The 17,173-nt window shown below is 39.9% G+C and overlaps 1 protein-coding gene and 1 long non-coding RNA gene across 5 annotated transcripts; both read left to right on the forward strand.

The window, feature by feature from the left end:
• Window positions 1-869: 869 nt before the first annotated feature.
• Window positions 870-11,496, forward strand: rgs14b (regulator of G protein signaling 14b). 4 transcript variants are annotated; one of them, XM_049744171.2, is made up of 16 exons: window positions 870-1,471; window positions 2,652-2,778; window positions 5,164-5,185; window positions 5,318-5,469; window positions 5,553-5,645; window positions 5,791-5,934; window positions 6,026-6,202; window positions 6,317-6,386; window positions 6,462-6,559; window positions 6,697-6,915; window positions 7,147-7,220; window positions 7,609-7,735; window positions 8,301-8,382; window positions 9,069-9,121; window positions 9,863-9,953; window positions 10,301-11,496. In XM_049744171.2, exons 2-16 carry the CDS (start codon window positions 2,659-2,661, stop codon window positions 10,543-10,545), a joined length of 1,767 nt encoding a protein of 588 aa, XP_049600128.1. In that variant the 5' UTR covers window positions 870-1,471; window positions 2,652-2,658; the 3' UTR covers window positions 10,546-11,496. The 4 variants fall into 4 exon arrangements, with proteins under 4 accessions (XP_049600128.1, XP_068507404.1, XP_049600140.1 ...); XM_068651303.1 differs by lacking the exon at window positions 870-1,471 and adding an exon at window positions 1,591-1,632; XM_049744183.1 differs by lacking the exon at window positions 870-1,471 and having other exon boundaries at window positions 2,619-2,778; window positions 9,863-9,932.
• A 1,717-nt stretch (window positions 11,497-13,213) lies between these two features.
• On the forward strand, window positions 13,214-16,029 carry LOC125983422 (uncharacterized). The gene is made up of 5 exons (XR_007486695.2): window positions 13,214-13,454; window positions 15,501-15,560; window positions 15,654-15,731; window positions 15,802-15,855; window positions 15,936-16,029. It is a non-coding gene; the product is annotated as an uncharacterized lncRNA (long non-coding RNA).
• Window positions 16,030-17,173: the final 1,144 nt, after the last annotated feature.

Raw genomic sequence — 17,173 nt, forward strand, 5'->3', positions numbered from 1 at the left:
CTACAAGAAGAACCCAGCACACACATGCTCATACAATTGGGACAGTCTGCCATATGGCTAAGGGCAGAATGCTGCTAATGCAGAAAAGCAAAGATGAGGATTGACAGTATGTATGGAGTTTAACACTTCCAAACCTCAAAAGGATTATATCACTGAATTTATTCCTGAGTGGACGCTTCGACTCATAACCCATCCCGACATCCAATCCTCTCCGGTAGAGGAGCTGATAGTGCCATCATATGGTGTATCTGTTCCACAGCTGCCTTTCTAAAGCTGTTCTGTATCTGTTAGGGAGCGTCCTGGTGAGCAGAGCATTCAGAGAGATTAGTCCCAGTTTGCCTGTTCTGTGTCTGGATTAAAACATTTGAAGGCTCTTTTGCTCAACTGTACGAGCGTTCTGCTCAGTGGGTGTGGACAATGCTGTGTTACACAATAGCTGTGCTGTGGAAATGCTCCTGAAAGCATTTACTAATACCTGAGCTAGGTACTTAGTAATATTTTTCCTTTAATTTGCAATATCAGCACTTGTGCGATTAGAATTGCATATGGTGCTTAGGAATGACTCAATCCTGATAAAAATACATCCATCCATTTTCTACTTGTCCTCATTCGGCTCATAGGTGAAAGATAGACTATCTCAGATGACTCTGGAGAGTCGGCCCATGTCCTGGAACTCTGGACTCCAGTAATTGACCCGGGTCGTACTGGGGTTATATTTAATAGTATTGCAGAACGTAAACCGTTCTGTGATTCATGGACTAGTAGCAGAACTTTAAATCCTATTCCACATCTGACAGAGAGCCAGTGTTAAGCCTTTATGACTGGAGCAATCTGTTCTGATCTCTTTGTTTTCAGTCAGAACCTGATCTGCAGCAATCTGAATGAGCTGCACCTGCCTTTTTGATGCTCTTAGGAGGGAGTCCAGTCACAAGACCATTACAATATTCAAGTCTACTGGAGATAAAAGCAAGGATAAGTATTTTCTGATTTGCTTGGAAAATGTGACTCTTCAATCTGGAATTGTTTTTAAGCAGGTAATTGTTTGTTTTAGTGATTGATTTGATATGACTGCTGAAAGTCAGATCTGAATCATCAAACATCAGACCAACATGACTTGCCCCGTGCCTCCTTCCCTTTGCTTGAATGCATCAGCACATAACAAGGCCAAAGGAGGGGTCTCATAAATTAATGTGATTTGTCATATGTGCTTTCAATTATGCTCAGATCAATAGCGTTTTTGTGTCTAAATTGCTTAAATTATGTATTAGAAGCCAGATGCTAGATAGGCACAAGGACGAGAGACAGATGGCAACCTGTGCATAATGGAAACTACATTATCATCATCACTTTATATCCTACTCTGGACAAGTTTCGCTTATTAGAGCTTTTGTCTTTCTTTTTTGACTGCGCAGGATAACATTACTACTTAACTTGACAGCTTCCGATCTTTTACTTCATTTCCAGATATCAGGTTCGTGGTTAAAATCTCTACGGCTCCCTTTTTTTCCAGATAAAGCCAATCCTCTTACTGCTTAACAGTGACACCAAGTGGCAAATACTTTTTTTCCAGATTGCTGCTTAACAGTGACACCAAGTGGCAAAGACTCATAACTGCCACAGGAATTGTCCAAGGTGCCATATAGAGACGCCTATGTTTAATATACTATATCTTCAACCCCTATACGCACATGCACACGCGCACGCGCACGCACCCCCCCCCCCCACACACACACAATGCTGTTTTGTTGTTGACTGGTTTTGTCAAGACAGGGGGATGTAAACAACAAAAAGAAGTCTTAAGAGTAAATTCAGAAGATATATACTTTATTCCTTCTCAACAAGGAAATTTGCAATGCAGTATGATATGACGCGAGATGCTGCTCCCGCACACAAAAAGAAACATAAACTGCAACAACGGAGCGGCAATATTCTATATAATTTTAATCAGGTCATGCCAGTGCCTCCCACACAATATATTTGCATAATGCCCAGCAGAGCACTGCTGCTTTTCAGGGTACAGCCCGCCATTAACAATTTACCCAAATGTACACCATGGGGCTTATTACTAAACTCCAATGTTTGCATCTTTCAAGGCAAAAAAAGGCACACGTGTGCTTTCAGTATGTAAAAGGGCACACAAGCAGTAGTTTTGAATGTACTAGCCCTCAAGCTACAGTTCTGTCTCAGACAATCAAGACATCTGGAATAAGTTTAAATTATAAAAAAAAAAAAAAATCACACATTATAACTTTACTCCTATGAATGTTCTGCTTTTTGCTTTTTGTATTTTAAAAATCTACTACAGCCCTTGAACACAATATTTTGTCCCCTTCTAAAGCTTCTTTTAATCTCAAAACTGCCTATGCTATGTTGCTTTTAATACTTTATGCATTGAGAAACAATTCAGAAACAAAGAATGACACCTTTTTGCACCAAATTAGCACCCAGATGAAATTTCCAATAGAGGCATTTAGGACCCCAGACAATGCAAAAATAACACTTTAACCAACAGTTTTGTTACCCAAGCTTTTGTAGCTATATTTGGCAGGTACCTAGCAATTAGCTAGTGTGCATGTCAGGTGTGATTGGCACCAATCAGGAGAATCAAAACCTGTCTAACGACCTTTCACCTCTGTTTGGTTTCGACTCAGACGAAGCATGGTTGCCTTCAAGTGTCTTTATCATCGCTTCTCCCGCCTGGCCAAGGTGATGGCACACAAACAAACAAGAAACTATGACAAATGGCGAGCTGTCGTAACAGAAATGGACAGTGAAAAGGTAAAGTCATCGTTTTTACACGCTACTGTTAGGCAATTGAGAGTACATCCATCAGGAGAGAAACCGGAACATACTTTGAATTTTACTTTTGACTGTGCAGGGAGTGAATTTCCCCCAATGAAATAGGACAGCTCAAACACATGAAGAAAAAAACCTCACGATCAATGAATTGAACCAAACAATAACATCAACGTTCCATCAGATAGCACCAAAGTAAATAATGGGTTTGGCAGGAGCAAACATTTGTAAAAGATGCCAAGATTAATAGCAAATAGAGAATAGGTTAAGTGATTCACAGTAAATCAAATAAACAAATATTCCAGGACTGATGTGCTATAAATGCTCAATGATTCTGATTAAACTACAGAGCGGGCCATATGTGGCCCACCATGACCAGCTCTTTGGCCACCCTTATCTAAAATGGTGGCCACCCTTCCTCAAAATGGTGTTACAGCATTAGCAACAACAGAAAATGGGTAGAATTATTTTGATAATCAATTAATTTAAACAAGGGGTTTATTTTATTGAATTAAAAACATGCCAAAGTATAAGAATACTTTTAAGAATAGAATACTTTTAAAGAATACTTTTAGTTCAATGATCAAACCTATTTTATGCCTACAAAAAAATTTAGTGTCCCAGGAGAGAAATAACACATACCACAAAGACCGGCAAGCTATTTGAAAGTAAGTTGAGTGTTTTTTTTTTTTTTTTAATGTGGATTTGGTTCCTTCAAGAGTGTCCACTGTTCAATAGAAACACACTTTGCATTTTTTTTTTTGTTTGTCAAGATGTTGCTTGAGAACAGTGTGATGTGATCAGAGTAACTTTACTTCCTCTTTTGTGGCTTGTTGCTATGGTAAGACTTCAGGCAGGAAGTGGCCAGGGGAACCCAAGTGAAAAGGTTTTGGCTTTTTGGGTGAAGACTTTCATTATGTTTTGAGGCAGCGTGGGCATCATATTATACTTGGACATCCAAGTGTGTTGTCTTGGTTACCATGGCAAAAAAATGTAATTCTCGAGGGATTCCTGTTGGCCACATGGTGAGTTATACTGGCTACCAAGATTTTTTTTTCTTTTATTCAGTTAGTATAGTTGTGTGTGCGTGTGTGTGTGTGTGTGTGTGTGTGTGTGTGTGTGTGTGTGTGTGTGTGTGTGTGTGTGCGTGTGTGTTGCGCAGTTTTTATTGCTACTAAAAATGAACAGTGAGAAACCACACAAGACCTATTTGCCGATCTGTCGTGTGTAGGCTGTGTGTGATCATGCCTGATGGTGTACTTTTATAAGGGGAATGACATACTCCATGTATAAATGGGCCGTTGACGCTTTTCATTTTGTGATGCAACTGTTTCTGTCATTGGCACTACAGGCTTTTGCAAGAAAATTTGTTCTGTTTTTGGCTCTTTTCAAATGTGCACTAATGCCTTTACCAGTGGTCCGTTTAAAAAAACAAGTGCTTCACTGGACTTATGTAGGACATGCTGAGGTTTTCAGGAATTTTTATCTGTTGGCAACCCTAAATAATGTCACTGAGAATCAAGTATATTTAGGTTTGTTCTCAGCTCGAAGGCGTCTTGAGCTCCAAAAGCTGAATGAGAGCCAACCATCAGTGTTACAACCACTTCCTGCACAACTCAATTGTTGCTATTTTTAATAAAACAAAAAAAGTAACATGGTTTTGCTCTTCTAAATCTGCCTGTTTTTAAGCTTTTTAAGATAACCTATTCATTTTACATCATTATGAATGTCACATACTTCCTCAAATAGATTTGCGTTTGTTATTTCTCATGAACTTTGCTATTCAAAGTGAGCGCGAAATGATAATCGTGTTCAACAATCCGAGATGGCTGATGTCACACAGTCAGGTGACATTAGATTGAGTGATCAGGTGCAGATTATATGAGGAAGCCTCAGGCGATTGTTGGTGGCATTCAAGTGGGTCGAAATAATTTTGAGGATCAGTGGCAACGATGCAAGTCAATTCTGTAATTTGCAAATATTATAGATTGGTCTGTTTTTGAACACAATTATCTTCTTGGAGTCTGGTTTTAGGGTGAAATTACACCATATTGCTCTGCGAAAGACCTGTGGAATACAAAAAACAGTCTCTTAATTGCTTAACAGTATAAATAAAAACCACCAGCGTTACGCTAGTTCCTGGGAAAAAAAACAAATCTCTCTGAAATTGAGATGTCTAATGTCTGAAGTCTTCATACCAACGGTACGTTTTTCTCTTTTAGAAAAGAATCTAGCTTGAGGGCCAAAGCAAAAGCTAAACACACACAGCGTCATTGTAAATCCAGTTTGTTTTCTGAAATGGAAAATAATGGAATTGTCATCTTTCTTTTTTCTGTTTCTAAATCAACTTTCACTTTCTCTTAACAGAGCCTTGCAGTGTCAGACGGAGGTGAGCGTAAAGTGCCTGCTAATGGCAGAGTGGAACAAGTCGATGCACGACACGTGAACATATCTGATTCAAGCTCATTCTTTGTTGTGCTTATCCAAATGCTAAATGGGTGTGTTTTGCTGATGTGTGCAGAGTTGAATATGTCTGCACGGAGCAGCGCAGGCAGCAGCCACAGCCTTCCTGGCACCCCGGGCGGAGAGGCCTGCCCGGCTAACAATGTGCTAAGCTGGGCCGTCTCCTTTGAGAAGCTGCTAGAAGACCCCAGTGGAGTCAACTACTTTACAGTAGGATGCGACAAATAAGCACATTGATGTTCTACGTTCACCGGGTGTGCCGTAACCTGCCCTGTGTTTACTATTTCTTGCAGGCTTTTCTGAAATCCGAGGTGAGTGCGGAGAATATCTTATTCTGGCAAGCGTGTGAAAAGTTCAAGAAGATCCCAGCCACTTCATTGGATGAGGTATGAATCTTTTCCCTCCCTTTTATGCTGATGAGATTGCTTTGGTGAACCAAATGGGAATCCCCCGGTTCTAGTGTGGAAAAGACATCAAAACACAATTACACTCGTCACAATCCTAGACGTGACGTTATGTTTGTATTTGTAGCTGAAGACAAGAGCTCGCTCCATCTATGAAACGTACTTGTCTGAAAGTGCTCCCCACTCCGTCAACATCGATGACACGGCCAAGAAAGATGAAAAAGACTTGGAGCAACCCACCCCTGAAATGTTTAACAAGGCTCAAGCGCAGGTCTGTCTAAAGGACACTGACACAATAGCAAGGGGCATTGAGAACATGGGTTCACTTTCTGTTTGTTTCCACCCCCCTCTGTGCGAGCCAGATATTTAAATTGATGAAGATGGATAGCTACAGACGCTTTGTGCGCTCTCCTCTCTACCAAAACTGCACTTTGGCGAGCGTAGAAGGCAAACGATTACCTCAGCTCAACGCAGAACCTTTCCGCACGGTCTCTTGGGAGGATGTGGCCAATCGAAGCCCAAACTTGCGTGACAAAAAGGTAGCGCCGGGCAGGGAAGGAAGATTCATAAAAAGTTAGTGAATTGGTTTGCAAAACTGATCCGGGATCTGGGTTTTAATAGCCTTGTAATGTGGTCATTACTGTCTCAAACAGAGCAAGCAGTCAGATGAAAGCACTTTCTCAGTTGGCAAGAGCAACAAACCCATAAGAGGATCCTGGGGAGGTGCAATCTTTTACTTTTTAGCTAAATCAGACTTGGATGTGAGTCATTTACTTTATTTGTTCTGTCTGGTTTCAGATGCGACCAACAGCATTGTTTCACTGTATCACAGAGAGCCCAACGCTGTCAAGTCGAGCAGTAATGCGGAGCTCGACTCCCTCTACAGGCTGACAGAGGTCAGCGTGTTTTTACATGTACTTCTCTGCTCCTGCTTTTCAATCATACAAAGATGAATTTCTCATGTAGATGAACACACATGTAAATGATTTCAAGGAGCCCTACAAAATTAACCAATGCGCCCAAAATACTTTAGAATAGCCAATCGTGTCCTCACTCGCCGGAGCAAGCTGGCATCTCTGGAGGACGCTGTGGGTTGGAGGGGGGCTACTGCTGTGTCTACCTGCCTGATGGCAGTGCCTCCTTGGTTCCGACCCCTCATGGCCGGCTCATCAGAGAGATGCTGGCTGGCCTATGTGAGAAAAGAGGCTTTCCACTGAAAGATGTCTTCATCTACCTTAAAGGCAAAGACAAGGTGAGGATGTGGCAGCTCATGAGTCTTTTAGAATAGAATAGAATAGAATAGATCTTTATTGTCATTGTTATTGTCTTTTCGAAAGAAGAAGCATTTTGCATCGCAAACTTGCTTGACAGCACCTTATGAGATGAATACTCTTTTCCTTTTGCCGTGCTTCGTTGATAATTCAAATAAAGTCTGAATGACATCACCTACAAAAGTCACGCTTTGGTCTGTTTTCTCTTGCAGCCATTATCACTGGACCAGGACTGCTCTGTACTGAGAGATCAGCAGGTTTCACTTGAGCTTCGGGTGATGTTTGTGTGAGTCAATGTTCTTGACTCGTTTGTGTGTTATATTTGGTCTTTCTCACCCTAGCAGGCTTTCGCACGCACGCACGCACGCACGCACGCACGCACGCACGCACGCACGCACGCACGCACGCACGCACGCACGCACACACACACACATACACTTACACACACACACACACAGACTGCAAAATTTGTGCTGTCACACTTTTCGAAGGAAAGTCCATGTTGTAACACTTGACACTGTCTTGGTAATGATTTCTGTTATGTTTTGCCACCAATGTGAAGTTAGACTGGCTGGTGTGTATGGTGGATTCTTTAGTGACTGGAGCCTTAGTTTGATTAATTTTGAAAGCTTGTTTTGCCTCTTTTTCTTTATGACACGGTTTGTGCGTTTCAGACTGGAAAATGCATTTACTGGAAAGACCGGTGGAATTATGGCAAAGTCCAGTAAGACACTGCAGGATGCATTGTCCACAGTATTACAGAAACATAGTCTCAAGCCTCACGAAGCCCTAGTTACTATTGTGAGTATTTCTACCCTTTCTGTACACACGAATTGGTGGCGATGGAAAATTCAGAAGAGTTCTTGTTAATTTTATTGTGCCTGTTCCGTTACATGGTCCATTTGATAATTTTTTAAAATGATGGCACTGAGCAACATTTTTTCCTTTTTTTTCCTTATAGAGATGCAAGTCAGTTATACATTTTAATGGCAGTAATAATCATAATACATTTTGTATTTATTTAATTAAGCGTAGGTACAGCAACAGGTGAAATTTTCTGAACCATCCAAGCTATAAATTACACTGCATTGTAACGTCTGTATTGCATAAACCTTAAACTTAAAAAAAATAAAATAAATAAATAAATAAATCTAAAACCTGATGTGCTTGAAATAAAAAGTCAACATTTTTTCAATTGACGTCTAAAATACATTCAGGAACACTGAAAGCCATCTATGATTTTAAAATTTTGCTGTGGACCAGTGCAATCATTGTCGTCATATGCACATCTTCCTTCCGAGGCAGCGGTGCATTTAATTCTCATGCAAATGTATTACCACTGAAAATGTTGTACATGTTGTTTTAGGTTGGGAGTGACAAGACAGTGAACATGGACACAACTTTGTTCAGACTGGCTAATAAGCAGCTACGGCTTGACAGAGCTAGAGGTACAAATGCAAACTTGAGTATTATATTGTTGACAGTACTTGTCCAAGCACTTTATCCCTAATGCTAATGATGGATATTACATGCTACGCTTCCTGTTCATTGACTTATGTTTTTAATGGACCCTTGAAAGAGTCTTTTCACCGTCCACTTTCCTGCCCTACTTTTGCTCCTGTGTTAAGGTCGATATAGACATCATTCTCTTAGCCTGGTATTCTTGATTATTGTGCCTCTCATTGCTTCCCTCTACAATGTCTGATTTTATTTGGTTTGTTGAATGCTATGCCATGGCTGGTTCACAACCCACTTGTCTCCTGCTGATTTCCCAGAACTAACTTCACTTCACATCAGCGACCTCTGCCTCAAATTCTCACACTTGCATAGTAGATGGTTGATTGCTACACTATACAGTAGATGGCTGGAGGACCCATTTTACAGGACTATCTAGTATCTAGCCTTTTGAACTTTAACTCTAAACTTAAACACTGCGTGGCATTTTTCACTAAAATCTTTTCTCATTTCTATTTGTTACATAAGAAAGCAACCCAAAATACTGTTACCTAAATGCTCTTACCTAAATGACTGCTTTTGTGCCTCAAGGTTACAGCACTTTGATCTTGGCATCTTAATGAAGTCGTCATCTCCTTCTCTCAAAGCAGAAACTGACTTAAATTTTACATTTGAGCAGGAAAAGACCAAACCAACATCACTGGAGCCAGTGGAACTGCTGCTGCCACACAGGTCAGACAATTTCAGATTTGCAATAATAATTGCAATAGATGGAGCGTTCCCTTGCTATTCACAGGAAATTGGGACTAAGCCTTGCCGCGAATAGGAAAGAGCTATGAGTGATTGACCCCCCCCCCCTCCCCAAAAACGTTTCTAATTGCCTATGAATGAAAAAAAAAAGTCTGCAGAGCATCACCTTTTTTTGTCTACATATTTAACAAGAGTGCCCTAAATAAATAAAGCTTTTGTCACCACATAATCCCATTTGCTGGCAAAGCAATATTTTTGTTGTACTATCGAAAATAACAATTTCTTAGCAGGTATTTTTATTTTAATATTTTTTTTTTATAAACAATCCGTTATGTGCTGCTGAAACATCTGAATTTCCCCTCTGAGATTTTAAAAGGATGATTTTATCTTTATATAGAATTAGCGATAGATTTGGCCGAAGCACTAAAATGGTGAATAGGTGAGTTTTTCAACAGATGAGTGTAGCAATCGTCAAACGGACAAATTCGCAAATGCGGAACCGTGAATATGCATCTGTTCACCGCACTAGTTAAAGGAGCTACTAAAACACCAGCGCAACGCAGTTTTTGTACCTTCACAACAGCAAATCTTCTGAATGGTTGATATAGGAGTGCTTCTACCTCAAAATAAATTGTTGGCTGCTGTGTTCATGCGTTTATTTACAATCAACCACCTGCCAGCACTTTTAAATCACAAAATGTGTGTTCTTTGTCTCGCATCTAGGCAGGAACAGGTGGTCCGGAGACCCGATTGTCCCTCCACACCGACAAAGAAAAGACCTCACCAAAGCCCAGTAAGAACCCCGACATGGATGGTAGGAATTTTTAGCTGTAAGGGAGGAAGGGAGAGGTGATTATAAGCGGGGGTGTACACTGTCAATCTGCACCCATTCAAAGGAAGATTGCTATTTATTCCATCGGAGAAATGGGTATGCGCCATGCTGCACGGCACCTGGTGACTGGCACATGCACCTGTTCGATTTCCCCGCTTCTTTATCTTTAATACTCTCGATGCTAATTGTGAAAATGCACCCTTGATCTATAAGAGGCTGAAATGGAAAACTTCTTGTTGTTTACGACACAATCGTTTGGTGTACTGGATAGCCTCAATTTACTCCGAGTCGGCCTCATTTTTACACCCATTTTCTGTTCTTAATGTTAGAGCTCCTGGAAATGCTGACCAGGGCCCACTGCAGCAGGGTCGACGACCAGCGAGGTCTTCTCACCAAAGAACACCTCGAGGTTCCTCTCTTCCTGCAACTGCCCCCAGATCAGGAGGATCCATCATCCCAAGAGTTGAACACAACCGACTCTTCTACTGCACATTCAGGCAAGGTTACTGAGAACTCACCACCCTCTGGTTCAGCTGAATCTGAACCCAAAGATTTGCGAGAAACGTCTGTATAAAAGACTGTATGTTGGGAGGTTGGCTGTGAAGAACATTTTCCACACTCATACAGCCACATGAATTTTGTGTAGTACTTTTTAATCACTGTTAGAAGAAAATAAGCTCTCGGGCAACGTTGTGCTACCTGTTCTACTAAAATGATTCTACTAAAACGAGAGTCGTTTTAGTGGAACAGAAAAAACAAAGAAGGCATGAGGAAACTTTTGACAAACACTACACTTCTTTATAAGGAGTGTTTTATGTGAAATATTTTGATTCAACAAAAATGAAAGTACCTTGCAGTGATGCATTTGGCTCCAATTGTTTCACTAGTATTTCAATAAAATTTCACTTCACATGACATGTATTTCTCAATGTCAGTGCTTCACTATAAACTATAGCTACACGTTATTGCGCAGTTTCTTAAGACTATTGCATGTTGTTTGAAGTCAAGAGTATGCAGTGTTTTTAGTTTTGAATGGACCTATGTGCATGCTTGTTTTCCTAATGTTTGCTTTTCCTAAGACTATTGCATGTTGTTTTAATTCAAGAGTATGCAGTGTTTTTAGTTTTGAATGAATGGACCTATGTGCATGCCTGTTTTCCTAATGTTTGCTTTTCCCAGAGTGTTTTGTTTGCTGTGATGACACAAAGTCTTGCTTGACTGCCATCTCACTCTTGTATTTCACAGGATTATTATTATTATTATCACCTCTTAGCGTTGTAATGCGAGGAGTCAGTAAGTTGGTTTAGCAGCCCAGGGGGACTATCCAAACAATTAAAATCTTGTCAAATATGAATGCTATTCTCTTCTATTTACATTTTGCATATCAGCTTTAAGGTATTAATTTGCAGTGATATATTTGCTTGACTTTGGATTTATTTCATAGCAGTGCAGCCACATCCAATAGTGCCTGTGATGTAGCGGTGCAATCCAAAACACAATAAATGAAACTGAACTACCACTATAATTTGTACATGGACCCATATATCACCTGGTAGGACCGCTTACACTTTTATTCGACTAATACACTGCAACATAGAGCTTTTAACAATCAATTTCAAGCCAAAGGAGTCCATTCATCAATGTACATCTGCCTCCTGCTTGCCAAGATGCATACATTAGTGAACAGGATCGTGTTCTGGCGTTATCCTTCCTACTCCCTTGATGGAATTAACAACAGGACCAATGTCTGCTGCTTTGTGCAAGGAGGAACAGGTTGAGCACTGCTTATATAAATCGTGTATAAGCCGCACCTGACTATAAGCCGCAGGGTTCAAGAATTTGGAAAAAAGTCGCGGTTTATAGTACGGAAATTACGGTAGATAAAATAGATGAAAATAAAAAAGTAAATAAATAGATGAAATAGATAAGTAAATAAATAAAATAGATAAGTAAATGGATAAAAAAGATAAAAATAGAAAAGTAAATTGATTAAATAGATAAAGATAGAAAAGTCAATAGATACAATTGATGAAAATAAAGTAAATTTGTCTAATAGATAAAAATAGAAAAGTACATCGATAAAATAGATAAAAATAGAAAAGTAAAAAGATAAAATAGACAAAATTAGAAAAGTAATGTGGCCCGCGTCTAAATTTAAGCTGGCCCGAAGCATTGTGTTATAAAATCAATCATAAGTGGCCCGCTGAAGACTATGAATCATGAATCAAAAAGACTATGGGTCATTATTTTATGATTATAAAGTAATTTGTTGCGTCTGAAGTTGAAATAAACACGATAAAATGGAGAATGATTTGATTTGGATTAAAAATCTGACATGATGCCACCCGGCCTGTTTACTGCAGTCACAAACACCAATATCGCCCTTCTTATTCATACAACAATAACAACAATAAAACAAACTTAATACATCTAATAGAAATTTTATTCAGCTTTCATAAAATTGTTAATTTGTTATTTCAATCTTTAACTTTTCTGGTAGTGCAATTGACAACAGGTTGATATTGCAAATGAGAATCTATCTGCAAAGGATATAGTAAAGGATATAGTTACATATTTACAAGTTCATTTACAATGGTTATGGTTCGTGGAATGTCGGTGCGAATGGTTGACCCCTATACAGGACTGTCTCAGAAAATTAATGCATTAATGGTGCGCCTTATAGTCCGGTGCACATTTTATATGGGCAAAGTTTCAAACTGGGCCATTTATTGAAGGTGCGCCTCATAGTCCGGTGCGCCTTCTAGTCCGGAAAATACGGTAAATGTTTTTGACAGTTTTTGCCCTTCACTATAATGGATAATGTGTTCTTCCTTCTGGTGCGTGCACATTGGACACCAGAGGGCAGTATATCACAGACATGGATATGAAGTGTACATGATACAAAGTACAGCTCCTCAGTAAGCTCCAGGAATATTAGGTATTTTTCGCAGAGGATGAAAAATACATGCCAATAAGTATTATTATATTGTATGTATTATGTGTTGCCTCACCATTTGTGTTCAGAATTGTAACCTAGCAACACAGACTGTTAGCTCATGCATGGCTTTTTGCATTGTGTTAGCATTTAGCTAAGCCCCCTCCTTTGCTTGGGTTGAATTCATAAAAAAGAAACATGTTGCAGTAGTGAGAAAAAAGTTGATGCTGACGTGAATTGATGCTCATTGAGTGTGTGTGTGTGTGTGTGTGTGTGTGTGTGCGCGTGTGTGCGTGCACGTGCGTGTGTGCGTGCGTGCGTGCACGTGCGTGTGTGTGTGCGTGAACGTGCGTGTGTGCATGAACGTGCGCATCTCAATCCATCCAATCCATCTAACCATGCATGAATGGTGCATCGGTGGAGCTCTGAATGAACACGGGGAGAGGCGTGCATGTGTGTGCGCGCGCTCACACAGACTCCATAGCAGCAGTGAAGCCGAGAGCATCTCCTCGGCTGGACGTCTGCACGGAGAAGAGGAAGAAAAGCAGGTGAATGCTTGATTTTTTTTTTCCTTCACCTATTGTGTGACTCGGTAACATTGTAGCATGTACTATGACACTACAATTTTCAGTTATGATCCAACTATTGTTTCCAAATGAGCTTAGTTCCATGTTGTAGATTTGCATTTTGGGGAGGACAACAACCCCTTTTTAAAAATGTCCGTACTTAGTTTTTCCTTTCATATTCATGATTGTTATGGGATAGTATTGTGTGTCACTGTGATATACTGGTCTAACATTTAGCCTGCATGTGCTTGCTTCTCAGGGGCACCCCTCTTTTCCCAGTTGTGGGGTCTGTCCACATGATAACCTTGGTGGTCTCTGAATCTCTGCATGCATGTATACCGCCACTATATAGCAATCATCAAATTACTGCTGATTTACCCTAGTTGGGGAAATCAGGGAGTACCTAGGAAAAGATGACTCGACACTTCTTGGTCTGTTTCTCCCATAGCATTCAATTTGCGACATGGAAGACATTTTTCTGGTCCGCTAATCAATGGACGACACTGTTCCTGGCTCCACCCTTTTGATTCAATAGTGTGCTCACAACTGATAGATGGGTGCCAACCTGTAAAATACCAATTATTTTTCTATCAGACATTTAATTACTTTTTTTTTTTTTTTAACTCATATACACCTAGAAATAGTATACATGTCCTTATTCAAATGCCCTTTTTTTGTGATGTAAGAAAAGGACATCAATAGGTTGGTTCATAACTATCAGGCTTCTGCTAAACCGATAAATAAAAAAAAAAAATCATTTGAACTACTATATTTTGGTTTTATCCGAGGCACCTTTACTGGTGGCAAGTGTGCATTGACTATGAATTTGTGTGATTGGTTGATTCTGAACATCCCCAGTTGTAAGAGGTGCACTTAAGCAACTCTATTATGCCAGTTATTTTTTATTCCCATCTCAAAGCCCTCAATTAAGTTGCACAGTGGCCACAGTGGTACAAGTTTCCAAATGATTTATATCTGCCTCATTTTTTCCCCCAATATTCCCAATCCATTCATCTGAACAGGGGTGTCTAAACATTTTATATCCACTGTAAAATGTTGACGTTTACCACTTGTCTTCTCCACCATTATCCCCACAAGTAGCCTCAGCTACCTGTCTGACCACAACTGGAAGCTTCAAGCCTGCTGCTTATTGCTGCCAAGCCGGCCAGCTGTCAGCTGCAGAACAGTCTGGCCTCTGAAGTCCTGATTCCGCATTTCACTACTCGTGCTCTTTTGTATATTGTCCATCCTGTATTCCACCTCCTCTTGCTGTATTGTGTGGCTAAAAGTGATGATGGGTGGGAGAAACGTATGCAGAGGACTGTGAGGCAACATTTTGTGTTTGCCCACCCTTGCAGAAAGAGCGGGAGCATTAGCTTTTAAGACTCCAATCTGTTACTTTTGTTGTCGTGCACGCCATTGAACATGTTTGTGCGTGCAAATAGTACAAGCCTCCATCCTTTTGGGCTCGTCATTCCTGCAGAATGATTCATTCCCTTTTAAGAATCCACACATGGGTAGTGAATCTATTAGACAAGCGAAACTATCTATCCGACTTGGGTCACGTTACCTCCGTGAGATGGTGAGCGATGTACTCAGCCATCCTGCTGAAATCCTCCTCTAAAGTGTCTTCTCGCTCCATACATTTCATTCTTAGTGCACAGCCTTGAGTGTGTCACGTGAACCAGCTTGGTGTGGCAATAAGAGGTCTAATGTAAAATAGGAGAGCTGCGGGGAGCGTCCCACTGGGTCATTCAATGGCCTGTACAAACACATTGACCTGGAAGCATCCAATTGATTCCCTCCTACCATGAATGCAACGCTACTGTGACATCCGCAGTCTCAGTGGACGAGTGAAGTGACGATCAAGCGGCAGCCATTGATTCTTTCATTTAGAGATCAATGTTTCCTCTAGATGAGCTTGCTTGGTACTCGAGGGTCGAAACTTGACTTGGATTTCTATAATCAGTCTCGTCTCCTTGGTATTGCATAAGTTTTACTAAATGGAATTGTGAATTCTGTTCATAGGCAACTTTACAATTCAAGTAATCCTCACTGAAGTCAGCCATGGAGCGGAAGACAAACGAGGTATAGAAGAGAAAAACTAATACTATAATTATGAATGAGGACTACTTAAGAAGGCAAGAGTTTTGTTTTTTAATGTTTTGCTTTTGTCTCAAGGGCTCCACCAGCACCTCTCCTCAGAAACACATGAAGAATCGCTCCAAATCCATAGAGGAGACACAGCAGTCCAAGAGAGTGAGAACCGTGCACGAGTCTGTCAAGTTCAGATGACGACAATAATGTAACCATCATGTTTTCTTGGCAGGGCATTTCTTCACAGAAATCGCTCCCAGGAAGACCAGAGCTAGACAGAGTGAAGGTGAGCTCTTTTTTTTTTTTTTTGCATGCCCTCTATTGCAACATGTCTTTTACATATTCTGTCTGTCTTCTGTCTTGCAGGAGTGCCTTGAGGCTTCTGAAACGCCCTCGGCCTCCACTGAGGAATTAAAGGGATGAACAAATAGCCAAGTAATCTTGTCATACAAACATATACAAATATATGGAACAAAATTGTAATAAAAAGCCAGCGATAAATTCAAAATGTGTGACATGACCTACATACCGTAGCAGTCACAAAAACATAGATCTACATTAAGACATTGCATGAGAAGAAAACATGTTTTTATCCAGTTCTGCCTGACCGATAGATTTTTTTTTTTAGGCTGAAGAATTATTATTATTATTTTTTTAAAGCTCTCCTGATTTTGATCTAAGAATGGCCAGTTTATCGGTCGGGCTCCAATTGTAAACATTACAAAGTGTGCATTGACATGAACAAGTGATGTCATTGGGTGTATTCATTAAATTTGTCCTAAACAACAAGCCTATGAGAGGTTATGAAACATTTTATCTATCTATCTATCTATCTATCTATCTATCTATCTATCTATCTATCTATCTATCTATCTATCTATCTATCTATCTATCTATCTATCTATCTATCTATCTATCTATCTATCTATCTATCTATCTATCTATCTATCTATCTATCTATCTATCTATCTATCTATCTATCTATCTATCTATCTATCTATCTATCTATCTATCTATCTATCTATCTATCTATCTATCTATCTATCTATCTATCTATACTGTGGAAAGCTGGCTATCTGCCATGAAAGATGAATATTCTTTTGAGTGCATGCTGTCGCCAATGAACAAAATCATCGATTACTATATTTAGTTTTTCTCCTGGCCTGCTACCAGCAGAAGGTGTAATTATGGAACATTGTTACTGCTAATGTATCAAATTGTGGGTTAGTGTTGGTTCACTATTCTCTGCTGCACCAATTGTGTAAAAGTTCAACCGCTTAGTTTGGTGAACCACTCATACATGCAATGCATACCTACAACATAATGTTAAAACCATTATGTGCTATTCAAACCAAAACGGGCCCCCCTGTCCCCAACTTTTTTTTTCTCTAACTGAGCTCTTATAAAGGCTCTCCTTGTAGTAGGTGATTGTTTTGTCAAACATTAATAAAATCCTCTACCCATATAACATTGTAATGATGTTATTGTTATACATGTTTGTTTCTATGGCAACCAAATCATCTTTCCCAACTTGACTTAAAATTAACCAACATACATGTGGACAATGTTGGGAATATTTATTTTGGAGTTTCATTGGTTTAGTA

The sequence above is a fragment of the Syngnathus scovelli genome, chromosome 1 (genome assembly GCF_024217435.2).
Source record: "Syngnathus scovelli strain Florida chromosome 1, RoL_Ssco_1.2, whole genome shotgun sequence".
Lineage (NCBI taxonomy): Eukaryota > Metazoa > Chordata > Actinopteri > Syngnathiformes > Syngnathidae > Syngnathus > Syngnathus scovelli.